The 13726-nt window shown below is 49.0% G+C and overlaps 1 protein-coding gene across 2 annotated transcripts in view; it reads right to left on the reverse strand.

The window, feature by feature from the left end:
• The window catches only part of LSP1 (lymphocyte specific protein 1), a 48592-nt gene that overhangs the window by 10830 nt on the left and 24036 nt on the right, over positions 1 to 13726 (reverse strand). For both annotated transcript variants that reach the window (XM_066551876.1, XM_066551877.1), the window contains exons 2-10: positions 12989 to 13141; positions 10781 to 10870; positions 7027 to 7210; positions 5955 to 6083; positions 2788 to 2831; positions 2535 to 2616; positions 2043 to 2183; positions 1177 to 1257; positions 192 to 306 (exon numbers count right to left, since the gene is read on the reverse strand). In XM_066551876.1, the coding sequence (XP_066407973.1) occupies positions 217 to 306; positions 1177 to 1257; positions 2043 to 2183; positions 2535 to 2616; positions 2788 to 2831; positions 5955 to 6083; positions 7027 to 7210; positions 10781 to 10870; positions 12989 to 13141 (994 nt within the window). In that variant the 3' untranslated portion in view covers positions 192 to 216. The remainder of the gene's footprint in view (positions 1 to 191; positions 307 to 1176; positions 1258 to 2042; positions 2184 to 2534; positions 2617 to 2787; positions 2832 to 5954; positions 6084 to 7026; positions 7211 to 10780; positions 10871 to 12988; positions 13142 to 13726) is intronic.

A 13726-nucleotide genomic window follows, 5' to 3' on the forward strand; every position in this document is an offset into this window, starting at 1 on the left:
GCAGAGACCAAAACAAACCCCTGCTGTGTACCCACTCTGTTCCAGCCCAGACAGGCCCAGAAGCCAGGCTCCAGCTGTTCCCACAGAGCACCTTCCAACTCACCCGAAGTGCTGCTGGCAGAAACAAGCCCAGCATGCTGCTAGAACAGCCCAGGAGGCTGTTACACAGAGCAGAGCCATATCCCACCTACCTGGTTAATGAGTTCTCCAGACATACTATTGCTCTGCAGCATCGTCTATCAACACCTTCTTGTACTGGCCGTGGCCTGTGGCAACAAATTTGTACTTTTTGCCAGAAGGAATGGACTGAACAGGAGAGAAAGGGAGAGCCAAAGTCAGCATTTTTCTCTGTTAAATAGGCAGTCAAAAAATCAAGTAACTGAAGCCAGAGGAGCACAGGATACAGTTGCCTTTAATCCCAGAGGGCTCGGAGACAGCCCATTCTGCACTGCCTTCCTGCCCCCTTCACACAAACTCTCTGCACAGATCCATCACCACCTTCTGTAAGCATGAGGCAACACAAGAACAGGATATGCAATAGGAAAGCAAATGCAATGCAGGCATTGTGAGGGAGGGCTCATCTAAGAGCCCAGACCCCCAAGCCAGGGTTGTTTTATCCATTGACAAGAGACTGTGGGATTTACCAGGTACTGGCAATTTCAGCACAGGAACTGACAAGATACTTTGATCTTTCTCTCCCAGCCTAGACAGTTTGAGCAGTAGCTACTTGCTGCATTTTAGAAGACATTTCCACAAACATTCCCACAAAACCCCAGATCCATCTGCAAGCGATACTGCATTAGGTTCAGTTCCACTTAGTTTTGCACGTTTTGTTTACTCTCAGTGCCAAAAAGCATAACAAGAGCAAAATTGCTCAAATTTTCAGTTCCATTTGAGCCTAGAAGTCTGTGACTCCCAGCTCATGGGCTGAGAACAACATGCTATTCAAGAGACTTTTCAGAATTACTGGATATAAAAGTATTTTTGCCCCCATTTTCACTAGAGCTGAACCAATAGCAATTCACTGCTAGGAAGAGCTCTTAAGCATGCAATTGCATTGACAGATACATCTCTCGTCCCTACAGAACATCATCTTCTCAGTAATGCCAGCCCAGCCACCAGCTCTGCTCTTCTTCAGCAGAGCAAGTGCTCTCACACTCACAGACACCAACTCACCTTGATACTGCTCTCAGGTTTGGGATTCCCCTTCTGTTCCCAAAGGCTTCTTTTACTCACGATGTCTCCAGCCACAATATCCTGAGAAAAATTATGCTTTCATTACCCTTCACTGTTAATGCTGCTGAACATGTCTTTAATCACATCCATTTCCAACCCACACATCCGACCTCCTTTTTTTTATTTATAATATCACATCTGACCTAAAACAGCTGCTGCTAAAACCCATGACTGTGAAAATGTCTTGCTGTTCCCAGTGTACCCTATGTTTTCCTATCACTCTTCCACAAGAATCTGAATTAGCTCCAAGATGTTTATTTTCTTAAGTTTGTTAACTATTTAGGACATGTAAACATCAAGGCTTCTCTACCAAAAGGAATTCTGCTCTCATAAACAGACTTGCCACCACCATATTACAGAACCAGCCTCACCCACAACAGCCAGAAAGTGAAATCACTGAGAGCAATACGTAATGCTCTCTGCATTTTCCAAGTTTACAAGATTTATCACCTTGGTACTAGATGCAAGGTCATGCTTGACAGCTAGAGCTCAGCCCCTGTAGGAGACACATGCATTCTCCCCAGCAGCTGATTTTATTCCCATTTCAAATCAGAGCGTCAATCAGCAACACAGAGGTTTCCCTGCATGGACCACCAAGGAACAATTGGGGACCCTGTCAGAAAAATGGAACCTCCAAGGTGCAAAGCCTTAGAACACAATGGAAGACCTCCAACATTGATGCCTTTGGAGTCTGGAAGCCCCACAAACAAGATGCACCAACAGGATAAACAAGGACAGTGCACCTTGTGCCCAGGGACCAGTCCCTGCCCCTGGCACAAGCAAGGCAAGTCCTCCAAGGGCTGTACCTTACAACCTGAGGGCTTCACAGCAGATTGGGCTGTGACCTCCCCAGTCTCCCAGAGGCTTTTTGTGCTGGCTACCATCATGCTCGTGGTGGGAAGGTCCAGAGAGGGCTGCCGCACAGGTTTTGGAGCCTTTGAGGAGGTCTGGAAAATAAATGGAGAGAGTTTTGCCATCAGAGTGTGCCTCTTGATTATTTTTATCCTTGCAGATAAGGGGGTGTAAAAGGAGACTTGTAGAGTCCTACTAGTTCCTGTCAGATACTCCCACTCTTTAAGCAGAGAACACAAAAAAAAGTGCATGGGACAGCTTGCCAAAGAAACCTACTTGATGCTGTGGAGGGACACACAGACAGGAGCAAGGAGTGCTCCCACCTAAGGGAACTCCCACAATTCAGTTGTCATCTCACAGATGGCAAGCTGAGAGGCATGGTGGGGGAGCAGCACCAGCAAAGAGGGCTCTGGGAGGGTGGGGGCAGAGACAACACAGCAACCCACCTCAATAGCCTGTGTGTACTGCTCCAGCCTGTCATCAATCTTGGACACGGGGAGAGGAGGCTGACTCTTCTTTATGCTGTTGCTGCAGAACAGAGAGGAGGATTAAGGTGTTCCCCCAGTGCCTCAGGCAGAAGGGAGGACTTGGTGAGGCACAGGCAGCCTGTCACTGCTGCCCTTCCCCACAGCAGGACCTGCTGACCATCTCCCTTTGCAGCAAGTGACCTGCCCTGCCCTGAGGCCAGCCCAGAATTACCTTTTCTGTATCGAGCGGTTCAGCGACTCAGTTCTGTCCGTGAGCTAAAGGGGACAAAGAAGACAAAGATATGACTTTTGTCCAGGGTCCTCAGATGGATGCAGGTCACCTTTGCTGACCATTTCTTGGCCCTCATCTCTCACCCATATTTTGGTTAGAAATGACTCACTCAACCCCCCATGTTCCCCTACAGCTCAGAGAGACAGTGAGCATTCCCTTTCTTCCTTCTTTCCAAGCAGGGGAAGAAAATCCCAAGCAATTGCAGGGGCAAACCAACCATGTGTAAAATGAATGACAGCTGGAACACCAACCAAGACCATTTTTTCTACTCCCTCTGGTGAAGGAGAAGGTCTCTCTCAGACCTTTGGTTTCCTAGCCAGACACAAAAAGGGAAATGGCAAGTACAGAAAGACAAGGCGAAAAACTAGAGACCACATCTACAGAAGAGAAGCCAAGCACAGGAGCAGCACAGGCATGGGTTAGGTCAACTTGTCCACACCAGAGAAGCACATAGACAGGGCAGATCAGCACATGGAGACACCTGTGAGGCAGCTCTTCATGTCAAGCCATCAGGAAAAAGAGTTTTGCACCAGAGGCTCCTGTGCAATAACTCTTTGACCAAGACAGGAAGGCAAGCAAACACTTCACAACCACTGCAGGAAAGGAAAGCTGAAATGTTGCTAAACCTTGTGACTCTTTCATGCCCCAGAAAACAAGCAGACAGAGAGAAAAATCACCTTGAAGCCAAAAGGGGGGCTTTCTTAACACCAGCTCCCACAGAGTCAAGGAGCAGCAACCAAGTAAAAAGGAGCCTTCTCCCCTGTAAAACTGCTGCCTGTGCCACAGGAATCACCTACCAAGTTAGCAGATAAAAAACAACACTAAATGATCCTTTAAGATGCTTTCAGGATGCCAGTGCTAAATTTCAGCTAAACAGAAGACAACACTGTGTCACACAGAGGACACATTTACCAGCTGTGCCCAGGAGCACAAGGCCATTAGAGAACAACCAAACAGTGCAGCCCTGGCTAATAGAGATGACCTGGGGAGAGCCACTCTGCAGGGTCCCCCACAGCAGCACGACAGAAGGCAGCTCTGTCTGCAGGGCAGTCTGTCTGTCTGCTGCCAGCTCACTCCTTTGCTCGCTGCTGCAGGAGCTGCTGCTTCCCTCTGAGCCACAACTTCAGAGACTTCACCTTGCTCACTGATGGGCAGGCTGGTACCTGACAGGGCACAGCACCAGCCTGAAAGGGGAATCTGGTACATCTTGGCCTCAGCTTCCCAAACACAAGCACATGTCAAAAGGAAAAAGCCTTGCCCACCCTGCCAGGGAGATGGGGCACAGGTGCAAACCATGCAGAGGCACTTCTGAAAGGTTATGAACAAGCACCAGGTTAAACACAGAGGGGCCTAGAAAGAGCTCTAAGTGGCAATGTACCTCAGTATGACAGTCTAGGGAGGAACAAACTTTCACTGTGCTATTTGGAGACCACCCGCCCCCACCCCTGGCCTTTCCTTGCAGTGAGAATTGTGCATTTCCCTGGTCCCAAGCACTTTCTGAAGGTCAGAAGAAACCACAGCTGCTTATTCAGCCAGCCTCAAAGCTCAGGGCTCACTAGCAGCCTGTGACAAAACAGGACTGGTACAAGACTTCCCCCTTGCCTCCACTGCCCCTATTTCAGCCCTCAGCCCTCTGAACTCCAAACACCCCAGCAGCCTACACCCACCACCAGCCTGCCCCAGGTGTGCACCCAGCCTCCAGCAGCCACATCTGGCAGGGGCACACAACACTGACTGCAGGTGCTTTTGCCTTTCCACGACAAGCAGGGCTTCCTGTGCTAAACACCTTCTTGGTGGCCAGTGGGCTTAGTACTCAGTGTTCACAGAGCCCTGCTTGCTGGGGTGTAAAGATCAGCCTTCCTTTGGAAAGATTCCAAGCACAGATTTTTCCTGAGCAGTTTAACATCCAGCTCAGTGTGCAGGTGAGCTCTGACATCACCACTACAAAACAGAGACTGCATTTCTAAACCTTTCCCTGGGCTAATCCCAGCAGTTAAGCTGAGGTCAAGAAGCTATGTGTGTTTTGGGGCTGTAAAGACAGAAGGTTCACCACATAAAAGTTGCTGAAAGCATTTTCCACATTTTCCCACCAGTCCCACTTCAGGAATATGCTTTGGCTAGCCCCACCACTGTCCAAACCTGGCATTAGCACCCAGGCTGCATCCACACCTACTCTGTCTCCCCTCTTTTAATTTGACTATAAAATGGATTCTCCACTAAGAGCAAGAATCTGATGGCTGTAGATGATGAAACCTTCCTCTTGCCATCTATTTACTGATGCAAAAGAAAGTACTCATACAGTCTTTCCCACTCAGGAAATATTGAGTAAGCCACAAATAGAACAAAACTAAACTAAAAAAAAAAAAACCAAAAAGCAAAGCTAGTTCTAATAGCAGATTAACAGGCTGCACAGACTCCTCACCATCTCCCCCACTGCTACAATCAAAAAGGTTGGGGCTTACAAAGGCAGAAAAAAACATTCAGTACAGAAACACTTATCTGTATCTATTGTATTCAAAGCACACACAGAACTGAGGATTTGTAGTAAATGCAACACAAGTCATAAGAGGCAATTCGGGTGGTGTTAATAATGGGAGTTTCACAAGAGCACCCATGCAAACAGATGTGATTGGGAAGGACACAATGCTTCAGAGATCAGAAATCCCCATCTGTTTAAACAACTTAAGACATACATTTTGTTCTAATTAAGAGAGAAATGCCACTGTTTCAGTTATTGGGGCTTTTTCCCTTTGGAAGGGAAATTTCATTACGATTAAGTTCTTGTGAATTTTGTTAAAGACTACACAAGTTGAAAGCACAGCTATCTCAGTATCACAATATTCCCTGGAGCTCTCAATGAGCTTTAGACTTTTAGAGTGACTGCTACAGCCTCCAACAGCTCAAGCAGGCAAAGTAGGAGGAGAGGAGGTTGACAGCCATGAAAGATGAGGCAAATTGCTCAGGTGGTTTGTCTCAGCTGGTAGCAGGATGGATAACGGGATTCACACCCCACATTGGTGTAAACCCTGGATAATCCTTCCTCATCATTGGTTGGGTCCTTGTTGTGACAGTTGTCACCCATCCAGAGGGGCCCCAGGAACACAAACCTTTGTGGAGCACACTACAGTGTGGTCAGAGCACAGCTCCTCCTCCTCCAGGCTGGCAACACTTGGGGTCTTCTGGCGTTTCTCTGGTGCTTCTTCTTTCTCTCCATCATTTCGCCTTCTCTTCTTTTCCTGAGTGCAAAAAAAAGAAGAAGCCAGGAAGTGAGTTGGTCAAACTGCTTTTTATGCAACAACAGTGATTTTCCCGTCTCCCAGGCTTCCTGCTTGACACTAAATAAACACAAAAGCACAGAAACTTTGAGTTAACATTATCTAATTTGGAAACATTCAGGAAGACGCTCGTATGTCATTTGGAAGGGAGGGCAGAAATCAGGAATTTTGAAGGTTCAAGATTCTTAAATGGTATGAAAAGGGGTCCTTGCACCAGTTATAAAGACCTCTTACCACACCTGAGAGAGGAAAACATTAATTCCTCATTTAGAGGCCAAAAGGACAGAGAGAAGCTGCCTTTATTCTAAAGGGATGGAAAGGCTAACACACAGCTCAAACGCAAAAATCTTACTAGCCCCAGAACATCAAAGTCCATTTATGACAAATTATATTTGAAGCTCAGCCCCCTGACTTGCACACCACTTGAATTCCAGCTTTGTCTCTCTCTCCCTCTCCCCTTAACCAGGAATTATCAGAACAAAAACACCTCAGCTGGGAGCAATGCAAGGCTAAGAGATCTATCAAGACAAAGTACTCCAAAGGTGTGATAAAGGCTGGGGAGAGAAAAACAAGCAGTATAATTTAGATTTGAGTTCTCCTGTAAAGCTACTCACTGCCCACAGGAGAAATAACACTTTCCTCCTCAGTATGACAGGGACATGGCAAAGCCACCACGAACTCTGAGAGCAAGGACACCCCCCTTGCAAAAGGGCAGAGGCTCCTGCAGTGACCACAAGAAGGCACAGCACACAGGCAAAAGTGGCACCAGCCCCAGGTTAGGCCATGAAAACACATCTAATGTCTGCATGGGCTCAGCTTCCAGCAGCAATGGTGAGCCAGAACATGGGAGAGCAGCCCCCAGCATCAGCTCTCCAGAAAGAAGGTCATCTCCTCCCAATCCCACCTCTTGCTCAGCTTGTTCCTCTTCCACCTGCTCTTGAACCTCTTCTTCCTCCTGGCACACCCTCTCTTCCTCTCTGATAACCATATTCTCCTCTGGGCTTTCCTGATCCAGCTGGAGCTGCTCCAGTTTGACTTCAGCTTCCCTCACACCACTCTCCTCTTCTTGGTAGGACTGCCTTGGAGACCTACGGATGGGGAGAGATCAAGGAATAAAAGCAGTTATGAGTCTACAGACACCATGAGGTACCTCACACCTCTGGAAATTCAATTTTATCACTTCCCCAAGCCTACAGCATGCTGGGTATTCCACACCAGGGCTCACAGCCAATTCCAGGCACCCAGATGTAACAGCAGTCACACCTCACTCCCCCAACTTTAAGTGTCCAAGACTCAGCCCAGCTAAGAGCTGTGTCAGAGCTGCAGGGATCTGCACGTTACCAGCATCATGATGGCCAAAACCCAGAGGAAAGCAGAGAAGAGCCCTCTGCTCAAACCCCTGCCAGAGAGGCCACTGCTACCATCACGTGATGCTGGCCCAATTCCCTGCCTGGCTACAGCTAAAATTCCAGGTGCACCAGCACATCCTGCAGTCAAACACAAATCTGATGCTGCCCTCATGGCTCCCAGCATTAATTCCATGTGGGGCACGCACTGTCACCATCATATTTTCTGAAAAAATCCCCTTGCCCAGGATTTCTCTCCTGTGAAGATGAGACGCCTCAGAGAAGAAGGAAAACAATAATTATCTGATTTGTTTCTCCTGTGTTTTGCTGCTTTGGAATGTGTTTGGACGCTTTTTACCAACAGGTGGCTGTTTCATTGGTTTCATGTGATTTGTTTTGACTCAAGGGCCAATCACAGCCAAGCTGTGTCAGGGCTCTGGAAAGATTCACAAGTTTTCATCATTATCTTTTTAGCTTTCTGTAAGTATTCTTTCTCTATTCTTTAGTATAGTTTTTGTATAGCACTCTTTAATATAATACAGTATCATAAAATAATAAATTGGCCTCCTGAGAACATGGAGTCAGATGCATCATTCCTCTCCTCGTCTGGGGAACCCCACAAATATAAGAGGGCACCAAACACAGCCCTGAACTCATCTTTCACGTTAGCAGAGTCTCTTGCTGCAGGAGAGCCCAACCAACAAGGCAAGAGCATGCTTCTCAAGCCGGAGCTGAACTCCAGGGCAAGGCTGCAGAGCCACTCCCCTGGAATCATTCCATGGGCAGGGCACAGTGCTTGACCAGCAATGCTGTGCTGACACTGGGTCCCAAGCCTCAGTTTTGCCCACTGGAAAAAATGGCACCCCTGCTCACAACACTCATCTCATATCCCAGCAAAACAAAGGAGCTCCAAAGCAGATGAGGTCACCCCCTGGCTTAGGGGCTTAAAAGCCACAATGGGTTCGGTACAAGAGAATTGCCACAGGTCTCCAAGGCTGCAAGAGGGGAGCCAGGAGCATGTTTATGCAATCAGCTTTGCAAGAGCAGAGCAGCCCATGCCTTTGGGCACAGAGACACTGGGAGTACAGAGCCCCAGAACTCTCACTGGCTCACAGCCACACACCAAGCAGTTATTGCCATCTTCCTTTCCCCAGCCAAAAGAGCTTTCTCCTCCCACCCAGTTCTTAGAAAATCACCTGGCTTGAGAGAGCAGGGCTAGAGAGCTGGCTAGCAGGCAGCTGCCAAAGGGCAAGGCTGACTCACTGCCCCTCCCTCAACAGGCAGCACCAAAACACAAAAACAAGTTCCAACAAGACCTTTCCACCCAGCTCTCTGCTGCTGGGAAGGCAGCTCACAGGTCAGCCACCATCCAGTCCTCCACACTGACTACATGGGGAAAAAGATGATGCATATGCTGGCTCACTTGACTTGTTTCTCATCATCCTCTCACCAAGAGCAAACAGGCTCTGAAGGCCCAGGAAGCTTGCAGCTCCCCACCAGGATGGCAGCAATGTCTTCAGCTCAAGTGCAAGCTCATATCAAAAATTAAGGCCAGCAAACACAGTGCAGCCTATAGGATGCCTTTCACAGCACAGCAATGCTGCATGGGAGGCAGCTAGGCTGGCACAGCTTCACCCCCTTGCACACCGCTGACAGCATGGATCTCCCACCTCAAAGAGGAGAGCCAGGACCAAACAGAAAACAGGCCTTAGCACCAAGGCCCTCAAGGGATGCAGGACCTGGTTTAGTGCCATCCAACAGACAGCAGTTATCTCCAGCCACCACTTAAAACCCAGGATTTGCTTCATCTCCAGTTAAGCAGGAGAGAAAGGAGTTGGCAAAGCCTGAACACAGCACTGCTTGTCCCAGCACAGGCAGAGACACAACCTACCTGTGCTCCCACCACACTCCAGGCTGTCCCTTGGATGAAGCAGAAAGTTGCTGCAAGGACCTTACAGGGCACAGCTCCTGCTGGCAGGACAAGCCCAGCCTTTGCAAAAAAAGGCCACAGAGCCTGAACTCCTTTAGCTGCCTCTCCCAACCAGCCTTCACCTACAGCTCCTGCTTTTAAAGTACCACCTCTCACTGATGGGCTTCACCTGCCGTGAACACCACCTCCCCTGCTCAGCTACAGGATAAACACATAAAACCACAAGAAACAGCTGGGGAGGATAATGTTAATTCCAACTAATTCCCTCTTGAAGGCCAAGGAGGGAAAAGCAGTAGCCTTTCTTTCCAGAAAAGCTCTTTGCAAGGGGGGATTGGAAAAAGAGGCAGCAAACCAAAAAGCAGATGATTTCTAATTGCTCCCACAGATGTTATAATTAAGTTGTGCTGGGCCTTGGAGGTGCTTGAGAAGTGCTTGTGGGGTCAGGGCTGCAAAGGTACAGTTTGCAATGGGGTTTAGCCACAACATTTGGAGAAAAGTAACCAAACTCTGAGCTCATTTTTATTTATTCAGCAGTAAATATTAATCTTAAGCATTTTTTCAGTCACAGAATAGTTTGGGTTGGAAAGGACCTTTAAAGGTCATCTAGTTCAATCCCTCTGAAATAAGCAGGAACCTTTTCAATCAGATCAGGTTTCTCAGAGCCCAATCCAACCTGACTTGAATGTTTCCAGGGAAGGGGCATCCACCACCTCTCTGTGCAAAGAATTCTTCAGGGCAAAGAAGAGGCTATGTCAAAAATTCCCTACAAAATCAAGCTGCCAAGAGAGCTGAGTCACAGAGTTCATGTGCAGGTAGGCAGTATCCAAGGGAAGTGGTTAAGGCAGGAGTTTGGTCTAGCTCTGTAAGGGAGGAGTGATGGGAGGGCTCCCAGAGCTCTTTGCTGCCTGTTTTTCCCTGCTCAAAGAGGAGTCAGGCACAAGGTGGGCTGGGGCCATAACACCCACTATGCTGACATGAGCCAGGAAGCAGCAATAACTTAGAACAGCTTTTTAGGCTGGCCTGGATTATGTTAGAGACCATTTCAGCCCCTGCAGCAGCTCAGGTGGCTTAAATCTGCTGTTGTCACTCCTCCAAACCCAGGAGTCCTGGCAGGCTGCCACTGCTTGGAGCACAAAGCTCAATCCAAACATCCCCAAAGCCTGGGGCCATCCCTGGGCCATTCCCCCCTGCCAGCCCAAAGGCAGGCAGAGAGCATCTGTCCCACTGCTGTGGGGCCTGCTCTGTCCTGCTGATGCTCCACGCTCTGGCCTCATTCTTACACGTGCTGGACCTGACCTGGGGCTGGTCACCCCTCCTCAGGGACAGTCCTTTAGCTGGGGACAGGGGAACCCCTCCCCTTGGAGCATCTGTGTCCTACCCACCTCTGCTTGCGCTGCTCCAGCTTCTGGGACCAGTCACTGAACCCCTCGTCTTCCTCCAGCTCCGAAGTCCCAGATGGCTTAAAGTCATAGCTGAAACACAGCAAGAAGGAAAAGGAGCATGAGAGGCATGCAAAAAGGCCTAAAGCTGGCCTGGAAGAGCCACAGCCTGACACAGTCCTTCTCCTATCAGTTATTCCATTCATTCTTCTCTGGCTGAGCTGCACTGTTGAAGATAGCCACAGCAAAATCATCCCAGCATGTGTGGCCCTGGCCACAAATGTGTGCTCAGGCTGACAGAAAAGCTCCCAGGGAGCAAGGGAGACTGGCTGAATGCTGTCAGAAAACTGGCTGCTTCCCTGTGTCCCTCTGCAAACCCAGCCCCAGGAGAAGCACAAAGCCAGCACAGCCCCATCACCACTTCCACTGATGTCCATCCCTCTGGCTCCCAAAAACACTCTTATCTTTTTCCTGCAAACCCTCTGTTCTCCTATTTCTGGTTTTCTTTAGTGGGGTAAGGGAGAGCAGGAGCTTCACTCTGTCCCTCTGGAGCAAGGAAATGCAAAGGTGGGTTTGAATTAAGGGGAGTGACATGGATAGGACAAGTCCCAGCGTGGGAAGAGCTACAGGAAGGAGGGGGCAGGATTTACACAAGAGAGAATGAAGCTTTTCAGAAGATTAATAGCCAGGGCTGACCCTGGCTGCATGAGCAAGCCCAGGTGGCTGTCAGCAGCTGTAAACAAAACCAGGGAATGGCCAGAGGAGAAGAAACATCCTTGTGGTTGAGCCTGGCCCAGCAAGCTTTGGCATCATGGAGCAGGGAGCAAAACCCTTCATTTGAAGAGTTCTTGTCACTGTCCTCTTAAGCACTCAATTGAATTTGGGCAATGGCAATGGTGCTGTGCCCATGCCAACAGGACTGGAGCCTGCAGGCTGGGTTACTGCACACTGCTGTGGGCCTGAGGCTGCTCACAGCACCAACCAGCAAATAGAGACCAGAGATCTCATCTGCTGTTTTAAAGACCTTTTCAAATTATTTCCTAGCCCCCACGTGAAGGGGGGGTTTGGAAAAGCTAATGACTATTATTACTTTCCAGACCTTCTGTTTGCTTTTAGAGCAGACTGCAGCAGCTTTGTCTGCAGAATATCACCGTGTGTATTTCCACAAAAGATTATGAAGGTGTCTTGAAATGCTTTTATATTAAAAAAAAAAAGTCCTGAATAATTTTGGAAGTATCTTGGGAAGAAAAAAGATCTTTTAATGGAAAAAAAAGGTTTTCATAAATAACTTTTGCTTTTTTTCCCAGTAAAATGGAGATGTTGCTTCTCTGTGACTATAACTCCAAATCCTGCCACCACTTTTCCATTGTGTTCAATAGATTTAGAAATAAGTTGAACACATAAATAGTGGTAAGACTGAGGGCTTGAGACAAGAATTTGGCAATTCAGAGTGCAGACTAGTTTTTGTGCTAGCCCCAGTGCTGCACAGCATCTGGACTGCTGAACCATGGACGTGGGGAGGCTGCAGCAGGATGTGCCGTGGGATGGTGGGGATGTCATCCTATCCCTTCTCCAGGTGTTTCCTCTTTGACAGCAGAGAGCTTAGCATCTCCATAAATGCCTCCTGAGCTATTTCCATCTAGGACTTTCCCCATTAAAGCACAAAGGTAATTTTAATCCTTGGAGCTGTGAACGGCACCAGCTCAGGTGCTGCTTCATGCTTCCCAGTGCCAGGGCAGCATCCTCTGAGGGAGGAATGGGAAGCTTAGCCAGGATAGGTGATTGCTTGCACTGTGATCTGCCTGGGATTGTGCATCACCTCCTCAGGCACATCTGTCTTTGCACGTATCAGGAAACTCCATTACTTTCGGTGTAGGATGACTCCCAAGTTGAAATTTAACCAAGCACTGAAATCACTGGCAGTGGGGACTCCCTACCAGAGCCCAGCCTGCCCCAAGCTGTTCCAGTGTAAACTCTCAGGGCAGTAAAACCTCCAGCCTCCAGCCAAGAAAACAATCAAAGCAGGACTCGTGGGGTTTTCTGCCCTAAGAAAGCACACTATTTGCTAGTGTGCGTTAAATCCAGCCCAAACCTGTGAGAGCACTTCCCCATCTTCCCCAAACACCAGGGACACACACTTGGTGCTGCAGGAGGGGTTTGCTGCAGGGAAAAGGTGTGTTGCTGAAGGATTTATCCACGGGTATTTCTTACTGGTTTTGCTGTGCCAGAGCAGCACTCTCCGAGCAGGGGCCGGTGCCGTTCAGGCCCTCCTCTGCCTGGGACCGCAGCTGCTTCTCCCGCTCCCGCCGCCGCCGCTCTCTCGCCGCCTCCTCCTCATCTTCCACGCTCCACTGTGCTGTCAACCTGCCAAGCCAGAGGGAAAACCCATCTTTAATGCCATCAGGCAGTCCTGTGAAACCTGGTAACAATCCTCTGAGGTGCCTGGGGTCCCCCCAGCAAGCAGGAGCCTTCTGCAGAGGAGCCCTCCCACCACGAGCCGTGATCCTCCAAGTGGCATCCTCACCTCCATCAGCACAGCTCCGCCGTGGGACTGAGTGATGGGCAAGGACAAGGTGGGACACAGGAACTGGGAGAGACACAGGATCTCTAGAAGGAAGATGTGGTACATATCCTCCTCCCACCTGCCTGAGGGCTGAAGCCCACTGGAAAGCACCATTCCCTGCAAAAATAGCTTTGCACCCCTACTTTGGAAGGGTTTCTAAGTAATCCTGCAATGCTGCAAGGTGTCTGAAGGGTTTGTAAAGGGTCTTGCAGTGCTGCAAGATATCCAACACCTTCATCCCAAACTTTGGCCCACAAAAGGCAAGATCTGTACCCTGGGGATGAGCTTCCTTAGGCAGCTGAGCTGCTCCTGCCCGACCAGGAGCCACAGGAAACAGTGGCGGATGGCAGCACCTATGTCCTGCCCTGCTCTGCCCTGCCTGGCTT

The sequence above is a fragment of the Molothrus aeneus genome, chromosome 6, assembly GCF_037042795.1.
Source record: "Molothrus aeneus isolate 106 chromosome 6, BPBGC_Maene_1.0, whole genome shotgun sequence".
In the NCBI taxonomy this organism is placed as follows: domain Eukaryota; kingdom Metazoa; phylum Chordata; class Aves; order Passeriformes; family Icteridae; genus Molothrus; species Molothrus aeneus.